This window comes from Budorcas taxicolor, chromosome 19 (assembly GCF_023091745.1).
Source record: "Budorcas taxicolor isolate Tak-1 chromosome 19, Takin1.1, whole genome shotgun sequence".
In the NCBI taxonomy this organism is placed as follows: Eukaryota; Metazoa; Chordata; class Mammalia; order Artiodactyla; family Bovidae; genus Budorcas; species Budorcas taxicolor.
This window is the reverse complement of record NC_068928.1, coordinates 39,779,890-39,804,425: the sequence shown is the minus strand read 5'-3', so window position 1 is coordinate 39,804,425 and position 24,536 is coordinate 39,779,890. Positions and strand designations below refer to the sequence as shown.

Genomic DNA, 24,536 nt, shown 5'->3' with positions numbered 1-24,536 from the left:
TACCTACAGAGAGGAAATTACCCCATTCTGGTGGGTGGGTGGCCTTAGGAGTTCTTTTTTTTCCTAAGAATGATCTTTTCAAAGAGCTCTCAGATCACAATCCCAACTCCCAGTTTCCCCGCAACCCAAGAGCCAGAAAACTGGAAGTAGGCTCCTAATTCAAGCTTTCCCAAGATTCCTAGCCAGTCCCTCCAGGAAAGATGAACTGAATGTAAGTTAGGAGGTGAGCAGTAAGGGGACAGCTCCAAGCCACCCCTAGACATAGGCTGGTGTCCAGCTGTTTTCCAAAATATATTTGCAAATGGAGAAAGTGAGTGTGGAGGACATCCCTCCCCCAACCCCAGGGATGCCCCTGCTCCAATACCCACTCTCCACCGAGTCCTTATTTCATTTTTAAAAAAACAAATAAACAAAAAAACATAAGTAAAAACAAAACCAAAAAAGTCTGTACAAGGACTGGATCTGGATGCTGCTGCTGCTCCCTCCTTCCCAGGGACAGAGCTGGGTCTCAGGGACAGTCTCTGAATGGGTTGCTGTAGTTCCTAGACACCCCCTTGGGGCCTTCTTCGCACTCGGCCCAGCCTCCCTAAGTCGTTCAGTGCCAAGGGTCTGGAAGAAGTCAGGCTGGGCCGCTCTCAGCCACCTAGGAGTTGAAGTAGGAAAGGAGATTTCTGGCGTGGCAGGCTCCCCTGGACATGATCCAAGGGCCTGCTCCCTGCCTGGTGCCGACGTGGGCCAGAAGTCAGGCCTTCCACATGCCCTGAGGGTTCAGCAGGGCCTCAGTGGCCCTGGCCTTTTGGCTCATACTGGCATGTCCAGGCCCAGGTACTCAGGGTTCTCTGCCGTAGGGGTCCCTTCAAAGGAGCTGGATGGAGTGCCCCGCTCTGATGGGTCCTGGTCCCAGTAGTAGAGGTTGTCAAAGGCTGGGCTGAAGGCTGGAGAAGGGTGGGACTGAGGGGCGGCCCTGCCCCGGGGTGCCAAGTACTCGGGGTTCTCCACAGCAGCCCCAAAGGCAAAAACGTCTTTGACAACCCCATTCTTCCCAGGGGAGAGCGTCTTGGGCCTTTCCAGAGTAGAACCTGCAGGTCGAGGAGGCGGCAGAGGACCCTCTAGGGGTGATGGGGGCTGTGGGCGAACCTCTGGCTGGTTCACGTATTCTGAAAGGACAAGAGAAGGAATCTTGTGAGAGGGTGAAATCTGTGTGTCCCAGCTGCTACCACTGCCCTGCAGCAGGCCCTGGGCAGAGGACCCCCAACCCCCACCTCTCAGCTCGAGCCTGACTTCATACCGGGCTGGGGGCTGCAGGTCAAGGGGGCAACGTAGCCATCAGCCTCGGGAGAAAGGGGTACTGTGGGGTCCTCGCTGTACCGCTGTAGAGGGCTAGAGTCGTGTTGGGGGAGGGGCTGCAGCCCCTTGGCCGCCCCCATTCCCAAGTCGCCATCAAACACATCAGAGCCTGCCCCTTCGGAAGGTGCCAGCGGAGATCTGGGGGGCTCCTCCTCAGAGGGCTCCAGCCCCAGTGTCAGCTCACCACCACCACTCTGAGGACAAGAGAAGGTCAAAAGGGAGGTCATTCATGGATCTGAGATGGAGGCTCCATGGGAAGTGACAGAGTCCCAGGAGATAAATCATCTCTGATGTATGACAGAGGCATGGTAGAAAGAATGGGATCACGGTTGGAAAGCAGTAAGAATCCTTCCTAGGGAAAATGGGGCCTCCTTCATGAGAGGTAATGGCTGGAGGACATCGGAGGAAGGAACCCTGGTCCACTGGAGTTGGGAGGTAACCAACGACACCCACACCATGCGATGGGAGCACTAACCCTGGTGGATGTGCTGCGGTGCCTGCGGTGGGCCGTGCCTCCAGCTCCTGGGGCAGGGTCTGGGCAGAAGAAGCCCTGCTGGGGTACCAGGTACTCCTCCGCATCCACCAGGTCGCCCATGTCGTCATCCTCCAGCAGCGAGCGGTAGAAGGTGCTATCCAGGGGGCTAGCAGGGCCCAAGTCTTCATTCTGGGGAGGAGGGAGACACATGGCAGCCTCTCCCCAGCCCAGTACACAGCCTCCTGGGGGTGGCTCAGGGAGGGCTAGAAGTCTGATGAGTCAGGCAGGAGCTTGGAGGCCTGGGACCCAGGAATCATTCTTCCTTTCCTCCCTTCGAAGGGAGAGTGCTCTTAGCCATAGGCAGGGATGGGGTGAAAGGTTCAGTACCTGGATGACCACAAAGCGCTGGGGGTCCCTGGCCATGCGGGAGAATTCAGTCACTAACTCCCGGAACCTCGGCCGACATTCAGAGTCAATCATCCAACCTGGGGGTGGGCAAGAGCCCGGCATCTCAGTTCTGGCTGCAGCCTGCATGCAGCGCCCCTCACCCTCACGCCCAGTCTAGACAACCCTAGAGTCCAAAGCCCTCTGATGATAGAGAATCTACCAGTTTCTCCTTTTTACTTTGGATCAGTCTTTTTTCCTAGCTGGCCCTCGCTAGCTCCTCTGGACTGGTGCTGTAAAAGGGCAGGGAGAGCCTTCTGAGACTCCATTAACCATATCACCATGCTCTTGGCCCATGCCCCTTGTAGGCCCATCCGCCCAGGACCACCCACCCCTCCTCCAAGCAGCCAACACAGCTCAAGAACGTACATTTGACCATGATCATGTAGACATCAATGGTGCAGATGGGGGGCTGGGGCAGCCGTTCTCCCTTCTCCAGCAGGTCAGGAATCTCCCGGGCTGGGATCCCATCATAAGGTTTGGCCCCAAAAGTCATCAGCTCCCACACAGTCACACCTGGGGCAGAGATGGGGTAAAGCGGTGGGAGGACCAGAGGCAGCTTTAGTGTATGGAGCCTCAGAGGCTCCATGAAGAGCCTGGCACCATGGGGGAAGGAGGAAAGATGCAGTGCCAAAGGACAGGAGATAACTTGGTCTTTTCCCAGTCCCTGGGAAGCACACAGACTCTGGCAGCCTGAGGCACTGGCAGCCACTTTCTTCCTTCTCACATTTATACTAAAGGTGTCTATCGGTTCACCCCATCCTTCCACCCACATTCTCCCCAGGGCCATGGCTCCTTGTCCACCCTCCCTACCCACTCCATCACACACCATAGCTCCACACGTCACTCTGGTGGGTGAACCGCCGGCGGAGAATGGACTCCAATGCCATCCACTTGATGGGCACCTGGTAGAGCAGAGAAGGAAGTCCTCCAACCAGGTCTGAGTTCTCCCAGGGGCCAGACCCCACTCCCCCTCTTCTCGGTTTGCTCCTCTAACCTTGCCCCCATCTGCGTGGTACTCTGTCTCGTCAATGTCTAGCAGCCGAGCTAGCCCGAAGTCTGTTATCTTCACATGGTTGGGACTCTTGACCAGCACGTTCCGGGCAGCCAGGTCCCTATGCACGAGCCGCACATCCTCCAAGTAGCTCATCCCCTGGGGTCAGAGGCATCAGTGTGGACCTCGCTCTGCCAAAACTCTCCCAGGAAACCTCCCTATCCAGAGGCTTGCTCCCCAAGGGCACCTGCAGAGCCCTGGCCCCCAAAGTGCATACCTTGGCAATCTGCACACACCAGTTCAGCAGGTCCTGGGAGCCCAGGCGCCCACGGTGTTCTCGGACGTGGTCGAGGAGGCAGCCATAGGGCATAAGCTGTGTCACCAGCTGCACTGTGGATGTCAGGCAGATGCCCAGGAGGCGGGACACATATGGGGAGCCTACACCAGCCATCACATATGCTTCCTGGAAACAAGGGCACACACTGAGAGGGTATGGGAAACCACTAACCCCCAACCACCACACACCCCTCCCAAGGGCTAAGCCATGATAACGGGCCCTCAGCCAATCCAATCCCATTCATCACAAATCAGAACCATCGCCCACAGACTAGGGAGGGTAAGAGTAGACATTTGGGGGAATCACAGGGTGTCCCCCAAAACCCCAGTGAAGAGAGAGAGAGCCCAGTCCCCCGTACCCCTAGCTGGACAGGGTGGAAGGGCTTACGTCCAAGATTTCCTTGTTGGCTTTGGGAGATGTGTTTTCCCTCAACACCTTGATGGCCACGGGGATTTTCACATTTTCCCCATCGGGGATCCAGATGCCCTGGGCAGAGGAGGATGTGAGCAGAAGGACCAGCCAGATCAACCTGCAGCCATCCTACTTGGGGTCACTGCTTGTGCTCCCAATTCCCTCCCCAACCCTTGGGCCAATCCCATTATTTAGCAGCAGCCTCACCATGTAGACCCACTGGCCACCACCAATCCCATATCCTTAAGTGCCGTACTCAACTGCACCACCCGCGGTTCCTGGCTGTTGTCCCAACACACCCTCCGCCACACCCTGCAGCATCCTCTAGGACCGCCCACCCGGGGACTTTGGCCCCACCCCTGACCTTGTAGACGGTGCCAAAAGCTCCAGATCCTAGCACCTTCACTTTCCTCAGCTCTGTCTCTTTTAAGATCCGCATCTGAGCCTGATTGGGCATCGCTCCGCTGGGCGTCAGGGGCTCCACCAGCTGGGGTGAGGGGGTAGTGTGTCAGTGCTGCAGGTTGGGCCGCAGACCCCAGAGCTCGCGAGAGGCCCTCAGGTCGCCTCACCTCCGTCTCCTGCAGCAGCCTCCGCATTGTATACTTCCGGATCTTCTGCCGCCTTCGCTTAATGAGGATGCCGAACACCAGCCCCACAAGGACAACCAGCAGAACGCCCACCACAGCGGCAATGATGGATGTCACAGGGCTGGGGGCAAGAGCCAGGATCATGGATTGGGGGACCAGTCTGGGGCAGGGGGGACGAAGGGGTCCCACGGTGGGGCGCGGTGGGGGGGGAGGAGGGAGAGGGGGCTGACTGTCACTGGCATTTGGAAAGGGAAGTCAGAAGGGTGACCCACAGGCTCCCATCCTGTCTGACCTACGCTACAATCTCTCTTGGCTCCTTACTGCCTGGGAAATAAAGTCCAGACTCCTTGCTAAGATTCGAAACCTCTACACCTACATCTCCAAGTTGTCTATGCTCTTGCCCATGGCTCTAGCCCAGGGTTCTTGTCAACCTGTGAGAGTGTGGAGCTCCACCCTCCAGAGATTTTGACTGTGGTATGAGGTGGGGCCCAGGAATGTGCACACAGTGATTCTGATGTTCTAGCCAAAATTTTCACCCATAGGTCACGATTTCCAAATTTCCCAGCCGTTGTTATAATACTTCTGCCTGGATCACCATTTCTGCATGAGGTCATCTTTCAAGACTCTGCTTATCCTAGGATAGAAGGATCTCCTGGGCACTGACCCTACATCCTTGTCATCCTTGTTCCCCTCCCTTGCTTAGCCAAGGGCTGGCTTATCACAGACCTCAAATGGACCCTTATGTCATGGACAAATGCTTACTCAGGACACACTCCGATCTTTTTCTCCCTAAAACCCTTCCCAAAACACCCCTCTGCCTAGAAATCAAGTCCAACGATGGTAGTGATGGACATCACAGGGCCTGCGGCCTCATGGTAGGGGAGAGCCTATGCCCTCCAGATCCGGCTCTGAACTGACTCAGACTTCACCCCCTACTCCTTCCTCTGTGCTTAGTCAGTTACCCACCACAGCAGAATCTTCAGCAAATACATCCTAGACTTTCTGGACACCTCTCACCATGCTGCTTGGTTGCTTTCCTCCTAATACAAGTGACATTCCTGCCCCTCTTTCAAAACCTAGCTCATGTGCCTGAAGCCTCCCACTGACCCCAGGGAAGTATTCACTGTCTCTCCCTCAGTGCTGCAGCTATGCTCTCTTCTCAACGTGCTTCGAGTCCCAGGGAGTTGAAGGCTGCCTATGTCCCTTATGAGACCCCCAGCTATACAGGGAGGGTGGGGAGGTGCTGGGTGTCTTCCTACCCCCTGACCCCCAAGCAAGCCAAGCAGGCCTTCCACCCACTGCATGTGTGTGTGCATATGTGCTCAGCCTCTCAGTCGTGTCCACCTCTTTGCAACCCCGTTGAGTGTAGCCAGCCAGGCCTCTCTGTCCATGGGATTTCCCAGGCAAGAATACTGGAGTAGGTCGCTATTTCTTACTCCAGGAGATGTTCGCAGCCCAGAGATTGAACCGCGGTCTCTTGTGTCTCCTGCACTAGCAGGCCAATTGACCCCTGCACCACCTGGGAAGCCCCTCCATCCCCTAGTTGAAGCTAACTGAAAGAAGCATCCACAGTGGAAGAGTGGGCTGGGGAGGACACGTGTCATGTCAGGACATGACACCTAGCAGCAGGGACCACCCAGGGGTCAGTGGGGGACTGAGGGCAATGTGGGGTGCATTCTGGGGACCAGGCTGACCTGGCTCTCTGCTCGGCGGGGCAGCCCTTGTCATCCAAGTCCACACAGCTGCAGGAGAGAGAGAGTCCCGTCAACAAGGCTGGGAACCACCTCCTGCACTCACTCCAGCCTCACAGGATCCCAGGAGGTGGGTGTGACTGGGTTATGATCCCCACTTGACAAAGGCAGAAACTGGGTTCGAGGTCACCAGGGCTCTTTCTACCATCCCACGGGGGAGTCCTCCAGTCTGTAAACCCATATCATTTGCACCTCCCTGTGGTGGGAAGGAAGTGGCGGCACCCAAAGGAGCATCGAGTCCAAGAGCTTAGCCATCTCCTCTGTAGAGGATGCCAGTGTAAACTACTACTGTAGTCGGGCAAACTCCTGCGGTTCCTCCTGTCCTCCCAGCGGTTCCACCTCTGGGGATAAACCCTGAAAATGCCAACACCTGTACACTAGGGGGCATGTACAAGATGCTCACTTGTACATGGAGCTCAAGTGCAATAAACTGCCAAAAAGAGAAAAACGGAAACAAGTTCAGTCAGTACTCTCAGGCAGGGACACAACTAAATAACTCTACATCCATACTGCAGATTGAGTAGTTAAAAAAAAAGGAGTTAGATTGATATGCATTCACAGGAAAGGACCTCCAAGATGCATAAAGGGGGGAAGGTGTGGGGGAGCAAAGTGTATGAGTCAAATGAAATTGCTTAGAAATAGATGAGCTAGATGAAACTGTTGTTTCTTGATCATTTTTGACTTCTAAAAACAGCAATCTTATATGACTCAACGTAACATATACGTAAAATGCACTTATGTAAATATGTGCAGAAAAGCCTGGAGGAATGCACATTCCAGAGTGACCTGGTAGTTCTCTCCAGGGAGGGGAGGGGCAGTGGGAGAAAGGGCACTTCTGCTTTACACTGTTTACTTTGATACTGCTGAAAATGTGTCTTACAAGAATCTATGCACGTGTTCCACGTGTTATCAAAAACAACTAAGTAAAAAAATAAAAAGAACAGGGCGGATCACTATATTAGGACATGAAAAAGCATTGCAAGAAAAACTGCAGTGTTACGTGAGAAAAAGCAATTTGCAAACAATAGGTATGGTCTATGCTCCTATTTTTGTAAAAAGAAATATAGACTAGAACGTGCACAGATAAGAATTGGAGAATAAAAATAATATATAAACATATTTTATATATTATATAATAATAGATATGTTAGCATGTGCACATATAAACTGGAGGGAAAATATGGCAAGTTATTAACAGTGGAATAGAACTGTTAATACTATTAATTTATCCTTCATGCTTTAATTTAAAAAATTTTAACAATATGTATTACTTTTGTGGTCAGGAAAAAAAAAGATAAAAATGTTAAGGGCCTTGGGGTAAGCAAAGGCAGAGATGTCCCACTTTTTACAATAAGAGCCTCAGAGAGGCTCCTGGAACAAGCCCTTCTTTATATGGGGAAGGCCCTCAGACTCACGAGTGGGTGCAGTTGATGGGGCATGGCTGGCATATGCCCTCCGCATCTGGAAACTTCCAGATGGGCATGAAGGAGAGGTCAGGCTTCACACCACTGGGGCAGCGAGCCACGCAGAAGGGAGGATCCTTGTAGTGGGCACAAGCCACACATTGGTCAGCCTCCTGGGAGGGAAGAAAGGGTTTGTGGGGGGCTGGCACCGATACCCCTGGGGCAGCAAGATCAGGCCCCTGGGTCCCCTTGGTGCTTCCCATGGCCACTCAGCAGCACTTTTCACCTTGCTTTTGGAACAGCCCCAGACCTGCTATGTCTGCTGCCCCTGTTCTGCACCCAGCTCCCTGGTGCTCAGGCACAGTGCCAAACCCTATTTTAAGTTAATTCTTACTGTATCCTAATGGGGTGGGTACTAGCATAACATTGATTTCACAAATGAGCCAACTGGGGTTGGAAGTGACACCTGGATTTGAATCCAGGTAATCTGATGCCTGAGCGCCCAGGTCTAAGCGCCTTGGCACTGCCACAACCACGTGCACAGGCTCCCTTGGGCCTTCTGCATGGTCGGAAGGGTCTCAGGGTCCACAGTTCTTGCCGTTCCCAGCATCCCAGCCTCCTTCCACTCTCCTACTGTTCAGGCCTGGGCTTGGAGCCCTCCCCAGGGATATTTCACTGGACTTGGCCAGGTCCCTGGCAGCTGCCCCCCCCCCCCCCCCAACAACCCCACCCTGCTTCCCACCACTTAGCTCTGAGCCCACAAGCACCTCACCGAGCCAAAGCAGGTCACTGAGCCATTCTGGGGAAGACACTCGGGGTGGCACGGCAGACAGTACCTGTCCTTCACGTACTCCCGGGGAAGCCTGAGGGGAGCACAGCCAGTGAAGGGGTCTGGAAGGAGCCCCTGCGCACCTCCCCCACCTCCTGGCCGCCCCCTCCTCCGCCCGGCGTACCCCTGTAGTACTCGGCATTCCTCCACGCATTCCTGGCCCCGAAGGAACTGGCTGCAGTTGACGCACTGGGTGGGCCCGGGACCCCAGCAGTGCCCTTGGGCGCACAGTGGGTAGCAGGCCAGGCCCTCACCCACTGCAGTGAGAAGGAAGGGGTCAGAGGGGACTCATGGGAGGTTCCAGGTCCCACGGAGGCGGGGGTAGGGGGTTGGGGAGCGGGGTTTAGGGGCGTGGCTCTGGGCTAGAGAGGCAGGACAGCAGGCAGAAAGTTCTGAGGTTCCAAGAACAGAGGAAAGGGAGGGGAGGGGTGCCAAGGCAGCGTGCCGGACCCAGCTAGAAGCCACGCCAAGAGGCCAGGCCAGCCAGAGCTGGGTCAGCGATGGTGCACCTGGGACGGGCAGTACACATGCACAAGGGAAGTCCCAGATTGCTGCCGCCAGAGGCCCCTGGGCGCGCCCGCGCGCTGGCAGACGCGGAGCATGCAGCACCGGGCTGTCTTACCGCACTCATCCTCTGGCCTGTTGGCGCTGTGGAGCAGAGCCTGGTGGGGGTTCTGGAAGAGCTGGTCCCAGGGCACCGTGTGTACGAAGCAGAGGCGGGCGTTGCGGTGGATGAGGGCCAGCCCGCTGCTCAGTTCCCGCAGCGAGCGCAGCCCCAGCCAGCTGATGCCCAGCCCTTGCAGGGTCAGCGAGTAGGCACCACTGTGGGAGGGGAGGTGGTGCTCAAATGCAAGGGGGCAGCGCACTGCTGACCACCCCCATCAGCCAGAACTGCCCTCGCCTTCCTCCTGTCCCCAGCACACACTGCAAACTCCCATGGAAAGGTTGCTGCTGGAGTTCTCGGAGAACAGGAACCCCCTTCTCTTCACTATACATACACCCAAAACTTCTCCCAGGCCTCCCTGGGCAGCTCCTCTCTCGGCAGGGACCCCCTCCCCTGGTGCTCACTCATGCAGAACTCGTCCCCGGATTACTCGCAGGTTCTGGAAGACGCTGAGGTCAGGCAGGCTGTCTGGCCATGCTGAGATGTACAGGTAACCTGCAGGCACAGGGTGAGGCTAGGGTATGGGGCCAGGATGAGAACCCCCAGCCCCATGAGAGCAGGCTTCAGAGAGACAGGGCCCACCTGTGATCTCCTCCAGAGACTCAAACACTTTGAGCTGCTCAGCCTGCAGTGGGGTGATGTTAGAGTCTGGGTCCCTAGAAGAAGGATTAGGGAAGGAGTCAGCAGGGCCAGGCGGAAAAGGCAATGGCACCCCACTCCAGTACTCTTGCCTGGAAAATCCCATGGACAGAGGAGCCTGGTAGGCTGCAGTCCATGGGGTCGCTAAGAGTTGGACACGACTGAGCGAGTTCACTTTCACGCATTGGAGAAGGAAATGGCAACCCACTCCAGTGTTCTTGCCTGGAGAATCCCAGAGACAGGGGAGCCTGGTGGGCTGCCGTCTATGGGGTTGCACAGAGTCGGACACAACAAAAGCAACTTAGCAGCAGCAGCAGGGCCAGGAAGGGGGTGGGTACAACCTGCTCCACAAGCTGGCCCTGTCACCCTCCCCCACGTCCCCTCCACTTAAACCCTTTGCCCATCAAGGCTGGCTGTTCTCATCCTGAGCTTCAAAGCCCAGGCCCTAGTTTGGCAGGATCTATCAAAATAATACTTACATCCTTTGATCTAGAAATTCTACTTCTAGGAATGTGCCCTAGAGAGACATTGGCCCCTGTTTCCAGAGGCATGTACAAGGGAGAACTGTTTGTTAGAGGGACAATAAAAAACGTAAAGAAATTAAAATTTTTTTAATGTTTTAAATTAAATACCTAAATATTCCATCAGTAAATGAGGAGCTGTTAAATGTAACCCTGATCTATTCAGACTATTGATGAAAAATTCACATTTAGGAGCATGTGTTGGATTGGTCAACAAGTTTGTTTGGGATTTTCCATATGATGTTATGGAAAAACTTGAATGAACTTTTTGGCCAAACAAGTAGTATTTTCTGGGCAAGAAAATACTATTAAGAGCTTTACAAATATTAACTCATTTAAAATTTATAACAACCTTATGAGGGCAGGACTACTTCTGCCCCCATTTAAGAGATGAGGAAGCTGAGACACAGCAAGAAGGCCACATGACTAGTAAGTGGTAGAAGACAGGTGTCAAACCCAGGCAGCCTGGGCTTTTAGCTGCTACTGTTGGCTGCCACCTGCTTCATTGCTGTTGAAAGAACAAGGCAGCTGAACATGAACTCACTGTCATAACCAGCTCTCCAAAGCTACGGGCAGACAATATTCACAGCAGGCTCACATTTTAAATCAACCTCTCCCCCCCAAAATTATTAGAACTACATTTCTCTGTGCATGCATGTCTATATATGTATGAATGGTCTAGAAGAATACACACAAACTGTTACCAGTGGTCTCCTGAAAGGGGAGTAGAGGTGGAGGAAGTGAAGAGAATTTTCTCCTTTTTGTAATACATACTTTTACTGAAGTATAATTCACATACAAGAAACCACACAGATTCTTAGTGTGCAGCTTGATGAGTTTTGTCAAATGCATCCATTCACATATCCACCTCCACCAGTGATTTACAGAACATGTTCATCACCCTAGAAATTTCCTTTGTGTTCCTTTCCAGGCCCTCACCCCGGCACAATCACTGTTCTGATTTGTGTTACCACACAGTGGTTTTGCCTATGCTAGAACAATGGCAATCACACAGTGTGGACCTCTCATCTGACTTATTTCACTTTTCATAATATTTTTAAGATTTTTTTTGATGTGGACCATTTTTAAAGTCTGTATTGAATTTGTTACAATAGTGTTTATTGTTGTTTATGTTCCTTTTTTTCTTTTTTGGCCAAAAGTCATGGGGGAATCTTAGCTCCCCAGAGATGGAACCCGCACCCCCTGCATTGGAAAGCGAAGTCTTAACCACTGGACCACCAGGAAAGTCCTAACATAATGTTATTCTGTGTATCCATAGGCTGTTTCTTTTATTGCTGAGAATTTCACTCTAAGGATATATCATTTTTTACAGTTAACCCTTGAACAATGCCTGGGTTAGGGGCACCAAACCCGTCTATGAAGTTGAAAACCCCGGTATAACTATATAGTCAGCCCTCGGTATCCACAGTTGCAGATTCAAGCAACTCCAGATTGTGCAGTACTGCAGTATGGATTTACTGGGAAAAGTTCATATTTAAATGGACCCGAGCAGTTCAAAGGCCTTCCCAGGTGGTGCTAGTGGTAAAGAACCCACCTGCCAATGCAGAAGGCATAAGATACATGGGTTCGATCCCAGGGTTGGGAAGATCCCCTAGAGGAGGGCGTGGCAACCCACTCCAGTATTCTTGCCTAGAGAATCTAATGGACAGAGGAGCCTGGCGGGCTATAGTCCATAGTGTCTCAGAGTCAGACATGACTGAAGTGACTTAGCACACACACAAGCAGTTCAAACCCATGAGGTCCAAGGGTAAGCTGGGTTTATTCATTCAGCTACTGATGTTGTTGGTTTAGTCACTAAGTTATGTCCAACTCTTTGGCTACACCGTGAGCTTAGCCCTCTAGGCTCCGCTGACCATAGGATTTCCCAAGCAATACTGGAGGGGGCTGCCATTTCCTCCTCCAGGGGATCTTCCCAGCCCAGGGATCAGACTGGCATCCTCTGCACTGGCAGATGGATTCTTTACCATTGAGCCACCAGGGAAGTCCAGCTGTTGATAGACATTCGCATTCTTTTCAGTTTGCGGCCATTCTGAATAAAGCTACTATGAACTCACAGAGAATTTCACTTTATCTGGATGGGGTAACCTCCATACAAGCAAGTGCATGTTTATAGATAACATGTCATTTATGAGAAAAACTCCAGGAATTCCCTGGTGGTCCATTTAGGACTCCTCCCCTTCATTGCCAAGGGCCCAGATTCAATCCCTGGTCTGGGCACTAAGATCCAGCCAGTCACATGATGTGGCCAAAAACAACAAACAAACAAAAACCAAAGACAAAGAGAAAACCCTTCCCCTGCCCCCACCCCCGCCCCCTTCCCCCCATCCCCACCCCCACCCCCCAGCCAAGCTGGGCTTCCCCCAGCTTCCTTTGTATCCTGGGTCTCCCACCACCCCCTAGCAACACTGCCACCTCCGGATTCAGTGACTGCCCTAATGCTGTCTCAGGCTGTGAGTCCACCCTTCACTTTGAGTATACTTACCCTGCAAAGCTCTCTGGCAGAAACGCCAGGCTCCCAAAAATCTTCTTGCAGCCGGCAAACTCCTGGATGTTGGCACTGGTGACCGCCCTCACCTCCCGCAGGTGTTCCATGCCCAGACCGTAGCACACTGTGGGGAGGAGGCAGGGGCATTCAGCCTCCACATGGAGCGCCAGGAACTCAACCTCCCGGATTCTGTCCACAGTCCCCTCCTGGGTCCACGTGCCCCCTCCCCACATTGACAAGAGACACAGGGGAACTTGTGGGAAGCTCGGGGAAGGGCCAGGGGCAATCAGCGGGAGAAAAGGACTGGGTCCCAGGGACAGTCTGAGGAAGGGTGGCGCAGTGGGCTAGGCCAGGCCGGCTGTTTCGGGGGGCAACCACTGGGTACCTGGGGCACAGGGCTTGCTGCATTTCTCACACCTCTGGGTTCCATCCTCAGCTGTCACCTCTTGGTTGTTCAGGGGACAAACCAGGGTGCAGGATCCCACATCCGTAGACAGGTAGTTGTCTGAGGAGGTCAAGACCGTGTGTCCATGTATCCTGGCCTTTCACCCCCACACCCACCATGAGTCGCGTCACCATGCCCAAGCAGTACAATAAGAATGGTATCAACTGAGGCTGAAATGCCCTGACAACATGCCTGAGCCCTGGACACTCATCCTTTCCTCACGGAAGCCCTATGTGATAGGCACAGTTAGATTACCATTTTGCCAAAAGGGAAATCAAAGCACAGAGTTTTCTGTAAATTACTCAAGGTCATTGCGCTAGAAAGTGGAGGAGCCAGGATGTGAACCCAAATGGCCTGACCCTACACTTTGTACTCGAGCCCACCATGGGAAAGTTATGACCAGCACCCAAGAGCCCACTGCTGTCTCCCACAAGAGGAGAAAAGAAGTCCCCAGATCCAAAGCCAGTCTCTGAATGCTTATCAGTAAACAGGGGAGCTAATAAATCAAACTCAGATCCATCTGACCATAGAATAAAAGTTAACATTTAGGGGTGCTGAGTATTGGCTGGGCACAGTTGTAAGAGCTTCACAAATATTAACTCATTTAAACTTCATGACCACCTTACGAGAGCAGGACTGTTTTTGCCCCCATTTAACAGATGAGGAAACCGAGATGCAGCAAGAAGCTCACATGACTAGTAAGTGGCAGAGCCAGGTCTTGAACACAAGCCTCCTGAGCATGGGCTCTTAGCTGCTCCTATTTGCCGCCACCTGTTCCGCTGCTGTTTAAAGAACTGGGCAGCTTGACACAAACTGCCATGGCGAGCTCTCCAAAGCCAGTGGCAGACACTAATCACAACATGTTCCCATTTATATAAACCAAACTCCCCAGCAAAATTACTAAGACTGTGTTTCTCCCCAGCACTTACAAGGACAGGCGGTCACACAGCTGGCACCGAAGGTATAACGCCCCTCGGGGTTGGGCATCGACTCGAAGGTGTCCGTGTTGTAGGTGACCAGAGCTGGGCAGTGCAGCTCACAGATGCCGCTGTGGTTGAAGTGGAGGCAGGCCTGGGGGACAGGCAGTGGGCGGGCACTGGGTTGTTTGGCCCTGATGTGCCAAGAGCCATAGAACAACACTGGATGGGATGCCCCTCCCCTTGCAGCCTGAGGGCTGGGGCCCAGGGGGCACATACCAGGCAGTCAGAGTGCTTGGGGCCAGTACAGCCGGCAGCGCACTGCTCGTGGCAGCAGTCGGTGGGCTGTGGGCCCTTACAGCGGGCACAGCCACTGGCACAGACGGTCCGCGTCACTGTCAAGGCGGGATGAGGGCTGGGCGGCAGTCTAGGCACCAGCCCCTCACCAGCACCACCTTCTGGGGAGACTTCCTGCCCCAGGGAAGAGGCCGAGGGCTGGCACAGCCCCTCCCGTGTCACTCAGCCCCCGCCCTCCAGGCCCTGGGCCGCCCTGTAACTCACAGCTCTGACAGTCCTCAGAACTTTCTCCCCAGCAGTTGGGAGCTTTACAAGCTGGAGAACAGGGTGCGCCTGGAGGAAGAAACAGAGGCAGTGAGAGAGACCGAGACCAGGACGTGAAATGCACAGTGAGGGGCAGACCCAGGCAGGAAAAGAGAACCTCAAAGCCAGAGGCATGATCTAGAAGCAGAGAAAAACAGGACAGAGACCCACAGAGATGAAGAGATGCAGAGAAAGGGGAGACGGGTGCTGTTAGTGCGGCAGCAGAGGGGCACAAGGAGTAAGCCAGGAGTCTGGGGTCGCTGGGCTGCATGACAAAGGGTGGCGGCTGCAGGCAGGGGGCAGCGAGGCTTACAGGCCCGTGAGCGGTTGGTGTCTATCTGCTTGAGGGGCAGCTGGTTGTTCTTGTGGAAGATATCCTCCCACAAAATCGTGTCCTGGTGGCAGAGCTGGGGGTTCCGCTGGATCAAGACCCCTCCCTTGAGGATCTCTGTGGGGTGGGCAATAATCAGGGGCTTCTTCCCCCATTTGGCATCTTCTTATCTCCCCTGGGGCCTGCCTGCCTTCTAAAAGTGGAGCAGGCCTCTGAAATACACCCCAGGTTCCTCAGGGAGCAGAGAACACCCCTTCAGCATCTTTGAGCCTTGTCAATACCACCCACAAACAAAGATCCGGGGGGGAGTGACTTGCCCATGCCGCCGCCTCCTCTCCTCCACCTCTACTGTGTGCACACGGCTTAGCAGTTAAAAGAGTGTGAAACCCAGCCTCACCACCACTACCCAGCTGTGTGACTTATCCTCCATAAACCTGTTTCCTCATTTGTAAAATGAGAACATTGATGTTTCCCTTGCAGGATTATGGCAGGAGTGATGGGATTATGCATGCAAAGCACCGGGCACTCAGAGTCTGAAACACTGTCTGTTTCAGGGCTGCCACGTACAGTTACACAGGTTGTTCACTGTACATGTGCACTCGGCCAAGAAGTGGGCAAAAATCCAGCCTGCATCCTAATCATCAAACTATGCGGGCTGGTGCAAGCTGTGACTTCCTGGGAAGAGGGGCAATCTTTTTGAATCTTCACAAGGGCGCCTTTCCTAGTTCCACCTGCATCCGTCCGGACGGGACCCCAGTTCTGACTCACAGTCGCCCCTTGGCTAGTAGGGACCCCTGGCTAGCTCTCAGTAACCAGCAGAAAGTTTCAAGGATAAAGATGGCCACCTGTGAGGCTTCGCAGCTGCAGCTCCTGCAGCCCTCCTGGGGCCGTGCCCGCAGCAGGTGCAGCACCTTCCAGAAAGTCTCCATTGTCAAGCACGGCCAGGGCGTAGTGTTCCTCAAAGAGCTGGGTGCCTCGCACGATCCGCAGTCTCTGCAGTGGGACCTGACTCACTCGATTGTGAGCGATGAGCACATAGCCCTGCACCTCCTGGATTTCCTGGGAAAGGGACAGAGGAGGAGAGGGCTGAGGAAGGTCAGGCCCTGGACCACTTACCATCCAACCCCCAAGACCTCCTCAAGGTCCCCTGTGCTTGGGGATCTTGGGCAAGGGCCCAGCTGCCAAGCAGTCTGCCCACCACCTCCCCAAACCAGGTTCTAGGACCAAATTCTAGTATGATCAAGAAAGAAAATGAGGGGGTGGGGGCAGCACTCTGTAAATTGTGGGCACCCCACCCTCTCTACACCTCAGCTGTTCCATCTGTAAAGGAAATGCCTGGACGTGATGATGTCTGGGATTCAATGGACTAAGCATCGCACACCTGGCCCTGCTCTGGGACACAACACAGAGGCTGGCTTCCACTCGCTCGCCTGTTCCTGACCCTTTCACATATATTTCCCACATGATATTCTAAATGGGCTCCCCAGGAGGAGTCCAAGTATGCCTATGGCTCCCAATGTAGTATTAGTCACTCAGTCGTGTCCAGTTCTTTGCAACCCCATGGACTGTAGCCCACCAGGCTCCTCTGTCCATGGGATTCTCCAGGCAGGAATACTGGAGTGGGTAGCCAATTCCTTCTCGAGGGGATCTTTCTGACCCAGAGATTGTATCCGGATTTCCTGTACTGCGGGTGGATTCTTTACCATCTGAGCCACCAGAGAAGCACTCATGGCTCCCAATATACAGATAGGGAAACTGAGATCCAGTGAAACCAGGGGCTAGACCACATTCACAGGGCTTGTCAATGGCAGAACTGGACTCAGAACCTGCCAGGGCTTTCATTACTCCAGATACGAGGGGGACAGTGGCTGGGACAGTTGGACAAGGGAAGGTGATCATGCTGGTGAGAGAGCAAAAAATATAGCCCAGGAATAGATGCATTCCACCCAGAGACGTCCACAGTCAGCCACACTGTAGACAGAGAGTCAGCTGGTCTTAGTGTAGGACAGATGGGGTGAGACATCAGAAATGACTTCCCGGTTCAGGAGCCACAACGAAAGAGAAAATGTAAGGCGGGGAACCTTCTTCTACCACCCATCTGCAGGCAGAGGGCTCAGCCCAGCAGGAAGCAGGGCCTGGCTGGGTCTTGCCCATGGGCCTCACCTGCAGGAAGGAGAGGCTGGCATCAGCAGGCAGATAGGTGAGCTCCAGGTTACCCTGCACCACCTGACAGCCTTGGTAGAGGTGGCGCAGCATGTCCAGGTGGGTCTCGGGACTGGCTGGCAGCCGCAGCTTCATGTCTGTGCCGGTGCACACTGGCAGAACAGAGAAGATGGGTCAAAAGGCCTGCGCAGTGAGCTTCTCCAACCGGCCACGTGCAACAGCAAAAGAAAGTGTGCAAATATGGGAAAAGGAGGGAAATCAGGGAGGAGGTTCCCCCCGCCAACTTGCTCCATCCTGAGCATCCAGAGGGGGTCCCACTGGGCCAGCCTTAGGGAGCTTGCCCATTCTATCCAGGGTGTTGGCTGGCAAAGAAAGCTTTCTTTTGTCCCAAAGGCACGACTCAGGGCCAATGGGTAAAAATCCCCCAAGAGAGGCGATGATGAATCATGAATCCTCTGGATACCCCCTGCCCCTTTCCCGAGCAAACAATGCCACTCACATGCCAACCTCCTGGCAAGACATACCCACCCCCGCAATGCCACCCAGAAAGTGGGGAAGGAGGGTCAGTTCGAGTCATAGTTGGGGCCTGGGGACCACCAGTGGCCTGGTCACTGCAGGGACTTCTGGGATTTCCCCAGGCAGAGCAAAGGAGTGTCAGATCCCAACTGGGTATCTGGACCCAAGCTGCAGACGCTGAGCCAGAGTGCTGCCTGCTCCAAAGCCTCCTCTGCTGGTACCTCACCCTTGTCACCTCTTCAGGGCAAGACTCCAGAACCAGCTGGCAGAATCTGTGCCACGAAACTCCTGCCACAAGGGCACTACGTCAGCCCTGTGTACCTGCCCACTGTCAACCACCAGCCAAGCGGCATCAAGATGAACTGCTACCCAGCCCACCTGGACCCCAGTCCAGTGTCCCTGAGACCAGAAGTACCCACTAAGTCCAGGGACACTGGAAAGGGTGAACTATCCCTGGTAAGGGGGCACTCTGGGAGCAGCTGGCACCATGCCTACCAGCAGGGGGGAGATTAAAGGGCCCAGTGGAACTTGTTTTTCTGCTCTGGTGAGAAGATGAATCACCTGGCGCGTCCTGCCCAGGAGGGTGTGCCGGGGGAGGTGGGTGGAGGGCACCCCCTGATCCACAGATCCACAGGTGCCTGAGCTGCCTGGAATTCCTGTTGGTCTCCACTCCACCTCCCATGGACTACGTGCAGATTCAGGGGGACAGCACAATGGCTGACCGTGGGGTCTGACACCAGGGCTTCCTTCTGCCTTCCCCACAACTTGGAGCCTAAGGTCAAATCCTGAGAGGTAATAAGAGATACCCTCTGCCCCCAGAAATCGGAGGAAAGGCTGGGGAAACAAGCCCCAGGGGTCTGGCCTGGGTCAACAGCTACAAGCAGGCAGCCTCCCAGAAACACCCAGAGTGGTCTCTCTTCCCACCCCTCTAGCCAGGGAGGGAAGGAAGCAAAGAGGGAGGAAGGGGAGGGCCCAGAAATAGAACTTAAGGGTCCCTCCCCGCAGACTTCCAAGAGAAACAGGATCCGGGGGTGGCCGGCCAGGCCCAAAATAACGCCCGCTGCCAGGACCTCCCCCGGCCTCAGCAGCTTCAGCTGCTTTGTAGGCACAGCTGTCTGTAGGTCTGGACCCCAAGGCCCTAGCCCAGGCCAGGGACAGGGACCGGCAGAGCTGGGGCAGGGGCCGTCTCCACCCCCTGCGGCCTCTGCCGCCTGGAAGGGACACACCAGCTGCGGTAGCTGGGCAATAGGAAAACAACAACAGGAACCCTGGGGGCAACAGGGGCAACTGAGCATGTACTGTGTGCTGGGCATGCACTCTGGGTGGAGCCTCAGCCTCCACAGGCTGGGATCTGCAACCCTGATTTTGCAAAGAAGGAAACTGAGGCTGCCAGGAATTATGCTTCCAAGATCATAAAGCTGTGAGCAATAGAGGCATGATTTGAATTGGAGTCTGCCCGACTTTAGATCCCACATTCCTTCCACTAGGCCTAACTGCACACATGCCCCACCCCACACCCTGTGCAAAGGTAAATACACACCAGCTCTGTTGATGCCACTGATTACAACAGGCTCCAGGCCTGAGTGGCTGAGCTGGGCGGGAGGACCAGAAAGAGAGGGAGCCCCGCCCCACGGGTTTGTTTGTGGCCGTTTAGAATCTGATTAAGACTAAGTGCTTGTGGGAACTTCCCTGGAGGTCTAGTGATAAGACTGAGCTTCCAATACAGGGGGTGTGGGTTCGATCCCTGGTTGGGGAATGAAGATCCCACATGTGGCCAAAAAATAAAGACTAATTGTTTGCAACAGGTGGTAAAGTTGGGACTCTGAGACCTACTCCCTGGAGGACTGGGGACTAATAACCCCCAACCTGACATGAAACCAAGAAGCACTTCTACACCCCCATCTTCTCACTCGTATCCTCTCCTCAGTCCTCACCGTGGTCCCCAAATCCACTCTCCCTCAGTGATTTCCTCCAGAATAGGAGGTCTTGTCCCACACAGGAGAGCTTTGTCTCCAGAGCACCTGCCCTTCAGGAGCCAAATCTCTGGAGCAAAGACAGTGCGAGGCAGGACCAGACCAGAGCCAAGAACACAATGAGCCCTGGATAAGTGTTTGTGGAATGAAAGAATGAACTCCAAGCAAGAGTCTCCAAACCAGCGCTTTCCTGGTGGTCTGTTGGTTAAGAATCCACCTGTCAATGCTGGGGACACAGGTTCAATCCCTGCTCCAGGACGATCCCACATGCCACGAGGCAACTAACCCCGTGTGCCACAACTACTGAGTCCGCACTCTACAGCCTGTGAGCCACAGCTACTGAAGTCCATGTACTTTAGAGCCCGTCTTCCACAATGAGACACTACTGCAGTGAGAAGCCTTAGGTCTGCAACTAGAGAGTAGCCCACTGCTCACCGCAACTAGAGAAAGCCTACACGCGAGAACCAAGACCCAGCACAGCCAAAAATTAATTAATTAGTTAAAAAAAAAAAAGAGTCTCCAAACCAAAAGGGACCAGCTGAGGTCACTGTGACCAGCCCTCTGCCCAGAGGCTGGTCACAGCCCCCAAGTTTCTCTAACTGAATGTCAGTGGTCAAGTCCCAGCTCTAGGGGGCTCTCAAGTGGGTTCTCTCCTTTTCACCAGCCTTCAGCCTCACCTGCCTCTCTTGCTCACCAGCACAAAAGCCAACACTTCTTTTTTTCCATGAACACTGCCTGCTTCCCCAAAGCTCACCTGTCTTAGACCCATGGGGCCAGAGCCCATTCCAGTGACACCAAGGTTCACCTAGCACACACACCTGGTGGATCAGACCGGGGCCTGGGCTCAGCTCATTAGGCCAGAACCCTGGAGGGGCTGCTCACAGTGTAACCCTGATAAAGTCCCTGGATTTCCAGGGCAGAGGTCAAATCAGATCCACCTGTATGCCTAGCAGTACCTATGACGTAGCAGGCGCTCAGTGAATATTTGCTGACCTGACTGGCTGTAAGGTGCGGATAATAAACAATAACAACTCTTACTCTCTGCAGAGAAATTACATGAAAGTTAAATGAGATAATGAATCAAGAAACAGTGTGCAAACATGACAAGCCTTTGTCAACAGAGCTGGGGCAACACAACCATTGGCTATAATTCTCCCACTCCTTAAGAGAGCACACACCCCTCTCCCTACCTCGCCTCTCATCCCAGGGGTGGGGAGAAAAGGTGGCCTACTGAAAGATGGAGGTGTCAACATGGAGGGGCTTCCCACAGTACAGATGGGGGGAATCTCTTTGCCGATCATGCTAGCACCAGGGGCAGGAACACCCAGCCTGGCCCTATACCAGCCCCAGCGCCAGCCCCACACCGGTCCTTCCCTCGCCTGCAGCCCTGTTGGTCCCACTGGCCTCTGCCCCACTCTGGCCTTCCATCCCCTGCCAATCCTAGAGGGCACAAGAGGAGGGCAGACATGGCCTGGACGTGGAAGGGAGGAACCCCAAAGCCAAGAGGGAAACTAGGGCTGGGGGCGCAGCTCACCCTTATTTTCACCACAATAACAAAACAGCACCTCTGCCCTAGTCTGGCCACCTGACTGCCCCTGAGGCTTTGCGTAACACTTTGATCAACAATTTTTTTTTGGCTCTGTCTGGTCTTAGTTGCAGCATGCGGGATCTTTCCTGGTGGTGTGCGGGCTTCTCTCTAGTTGTGGCGTGCTCGGGCTCCAGAGTGCAGGGGCTCTTGGGCTCACTAGTTGCCCCGAGACATGAGAGAATCTTAGTTCCCCAAGCAAAGATCTAAGGTCTGTTCCCAGCATTGGAAGGCAGATTCTTAACCACTGAAATACCAGAGAAGTCCCTCTGATCAACTCTAATGACTCCTCACCAGAGTCCCAAAATGCCCTGGACATTACTGGGTTGCTGGGAAGCCTTGGCTAAGTCACTTTGTTTCTCTGAGCTTCAGACAAGTTTCTCATCTGTGCTCCAGCTTCACAGGATTGTTGCAGAGAAGCAATGACACTGTAATGGATGAGAACTTGGCAAATAGGAAGCATGCCGCACTTTTCTAAAAGTTAAGTCCATAAAGCAGGAGTCTGGGTAATTCCAAACCAAGAGAAAATGAAAAGCGCTTTGTATTTGACTTTGTAATACAATGTATTTTCTCTTTTGGCATTTGAGCCTAGCTTTCAATTATTATTTTTTATTGAATAGTAGAACGAGGTTACTTTCTCTAAGTATAGCAAAAACAAGGAAGGAGGCTGTGGGGGAGAATCCTTCAGGAATTAAACTATGGTCTGTCCAAGATGTGTTTGCTGCACTTTACAAAACCTTGACTGTAAGAAAAGAAAATCCCAAACCCCTGGGCTTTTCCCCCATCTCCCTTTCCCCCTCAGCCCTGGCATATACTGGGAGTGCTAGAGGCAGCTGGGTGGGTCTCTGCCATTTTAGCCATTTCCCTGCACAACATGCCTCTCACAGCACCCAGCACTGTGGGCCGAGGCGTGAGGAAGCCTTGAGGAGCCCCCAGCACCCAATACTGCAGCAACCTAGCTGCGCTCCACCTGCTCAACTCCCAGGCCCAGGTGAGGAGGGCAGCAGCTCGGCCTGGCAGCCCAGACTTGCCTCACTCTTCTCCGCCAAAAGCCCGCCTGGGAAACAGGGAAGGAATGGGGAGGAGGCTCCTTGCTCAGAGAGAAGGCGGCGTGGGGCCACCTCCCGCTGTTTACAGCAGCTCTAGAGGGAGTTCCTTGAGAGGGCAGAGTTCAGCAGGGTGACCGCCGTGAGGCCACACAAAGCCCAGACACACAAACACATAGACCACACAACTCAAGAACACCCTGACACAGCAGCCCCTCAGATAACACAGCAAAGCTCTGACAGAGGGGCCCTCGGGCACACACAAACAGGCCAACACCCACCCCTTCTCCAGACTCCCTGATCGGTGGAGACCAGCCTCCACTCCTAATACATTCTCATTCTGGCTTCCCCACAACCCGGCGATGCAGGGCCCAGTGTCCCCCAGTGTTCACGGTAGATGAATCCAGTGCTTTCCAAGGTGTGGCTGGGGGTCCAACTGCCTGGATCTGATCTGTTGTTGTTTAGACACTAAGTAGTGTCCGACTCTTCTGTGACCCTATGGACTGTAGCCCACCAGGCTCCTCTGTCCATGGATTTTCCAGGCAAGAATACTGGAGTGGGTTGCCAATCTTCCTGACCCAGGGATCGAACCTGCATCTCCTGCACTGGCAGGTAGATTCTTTACCGCTGAGCTGGTGGGGAAGCTGGAGTCCAATCCAGGACCCACCAATTACTTCCTGCCACTTCACCTCTTGAAGCCCAGGTCTTTGCCTGGAAATTGGGAACAGTGGTAGGACTTCTCTTACAGGGTTGTTCTGAGGATAAAAGGAGGGAACCCAGGCAAACATGCACAGCACCTAGTACAGGGTGCATTTCCCATACGTGTTAGCTTTAATCATTATGCATCTACATGGACAGATGGGGAAGACACATAGTCCCCCCCTCTTCCCTACATACAGCATAAAGGAAAAGCAGATGGGCCTGGCGCCCAGCACACCTGCGTCTCTCCCTGTTCCTTAGCTACCCCCTCTCCCTCCCACTGCCCAGCAGTCCCTCCCTCAGAATCCTCCCGTTTTAATGCCCCAGACCAGAAAACACACGGCCACCCCACCGTGGCCCACGCTTTCCAAGTGACAAAGCACACAGTCCCTAGGTCGGCCCTAAGGAAACTTGTTCAAAACAAACTTCTTCCCCTTCCCCCACCCCCGGCTCCGGTGAGGCAACGCTGCAGTTGGACTGGCCACCCTCGGCTCCCCGGCTCCGACTGGACAGGTTGCTTTCCCCACCTCCCCCTTCCGCACCCCAATCCGGCCCGAAGCCGGAGTAACTCAAGCCACTTGGCCAAAAGGGGGCGGGGAGGGGGCCGGGTAGAAGGGACCCCCAGGAATCCAGCCCAGTCCAGTCTGGAGGCGGAGGTTGCCAACTGGAAAGGCTTTGAGAGAGGAGCTTGAGGGGCTCAAGAAAGGGGAAAACACCACACACCATGCAATTCACCCTTTGAGGGAAACTTTCTGAATAACTTCAGAGAACTTTTATGACAAGTTCGCGGAGCTTGCAAAGCGCCGCTCCCATCTAGAGCCGCTCCGGCGTAATCGCCCCCTTACCCCACTTTCTCTGGCCCCTCCGAGCCGAGGGCCGGCGGCTCCGAGCGCCCCGACTATCTGAAACCTGCGATCAGGGAGCTCCGATGCCCCCCGCTACCCGCGCCTGCCCGGGGACATCGGCAGGGATCCCAGGCGGCAGGGTCCCCAGGCGGCAGGGTCCTGTCGCCGCTCCCTGCCCTCCCTACCCCAGACCCACCTTGGGTGCCCGCGGCTCCGGGGGGCAGGAGGGCGAGGAGGAGCCCCCAGCGGCACCAGGCCGCCAGCTCCATGGTGCTCACTGCCGCTCCTGCCCCATGGCTCCGGCTGGACCGGGCGGGGAGGGCGCCTGGCGGGCGAGAGGCGGGGGCCGGGCGCTAGCGCCGGAAAAGGCACCGGGCGCTGGAGCGGTCGGCGGCCTCAGGGGCTCGTCTTGGCTCCGTGGGCACGACGGAGGGGAATCTCAGCTCCACAACTTCATTCTTGTACTTCCTCAAGGCAGCCCTCCTCCTCCTGTGCTTGGGAGCAAGCG

At 54.5% G+C, this 24,536-nt stretch overlaps 1 protein-coding gene across 1 annotated transcript; it reads right to left on the bottom strand.

The window, feature by feature from the left end:
• Positions 1 to 272: 272 nt before the first annotated feature.
• Positions 273 to 24,536, bottom strand: ERBB2 (erb-b2 receptor tyrosine kinase 2). Its single transcript, XM_052657295.1, has 27 exons — positions 24,225 to 24,536; positions 17,365 to 17,516; positions 16,047 to 16,260; positions 15,184 to 15,318; positions 14,832 to 14,900; positions 14,550 to 14,665; positions 14,283 to 14,424; positions 13,294 to 13,413; positions 12,906 to 13,032; positions 9,825 to 9,898; positions 9,647 to 9,737; positions 9,201 to 9,400; positions 8,703 to 8,835; positions 8,522 to 8,612; positions 7,762 to 7,922; positions 6,290 to 6,337; positions 4,578 to 4,716; positions 4,373 to 4,495; positions 3,985 to 4,083; positions 3,538 to 3,723; positions 3,264 to 3,419; positions 3,096 to 3,171; positions 2,636 to 2,782; positions 2,210 to 2,307; positions 1,823 to 2,011; positions 1,289 to 1,541; positions 273 to 1,157 (listed from the first exon to the last, which is right to left on the bottom strand). Exons 1-27 carry the CDS (start codon positions 24,295 to 24,297, stop codon positions 802 to 804), a joined length of 3,768 nt encoding a protein of 1,255 aa, XP_052513255.1. The 5' UTR covers positions 24,298 to 24,536; the 3' UTR covers positions 273 to 801.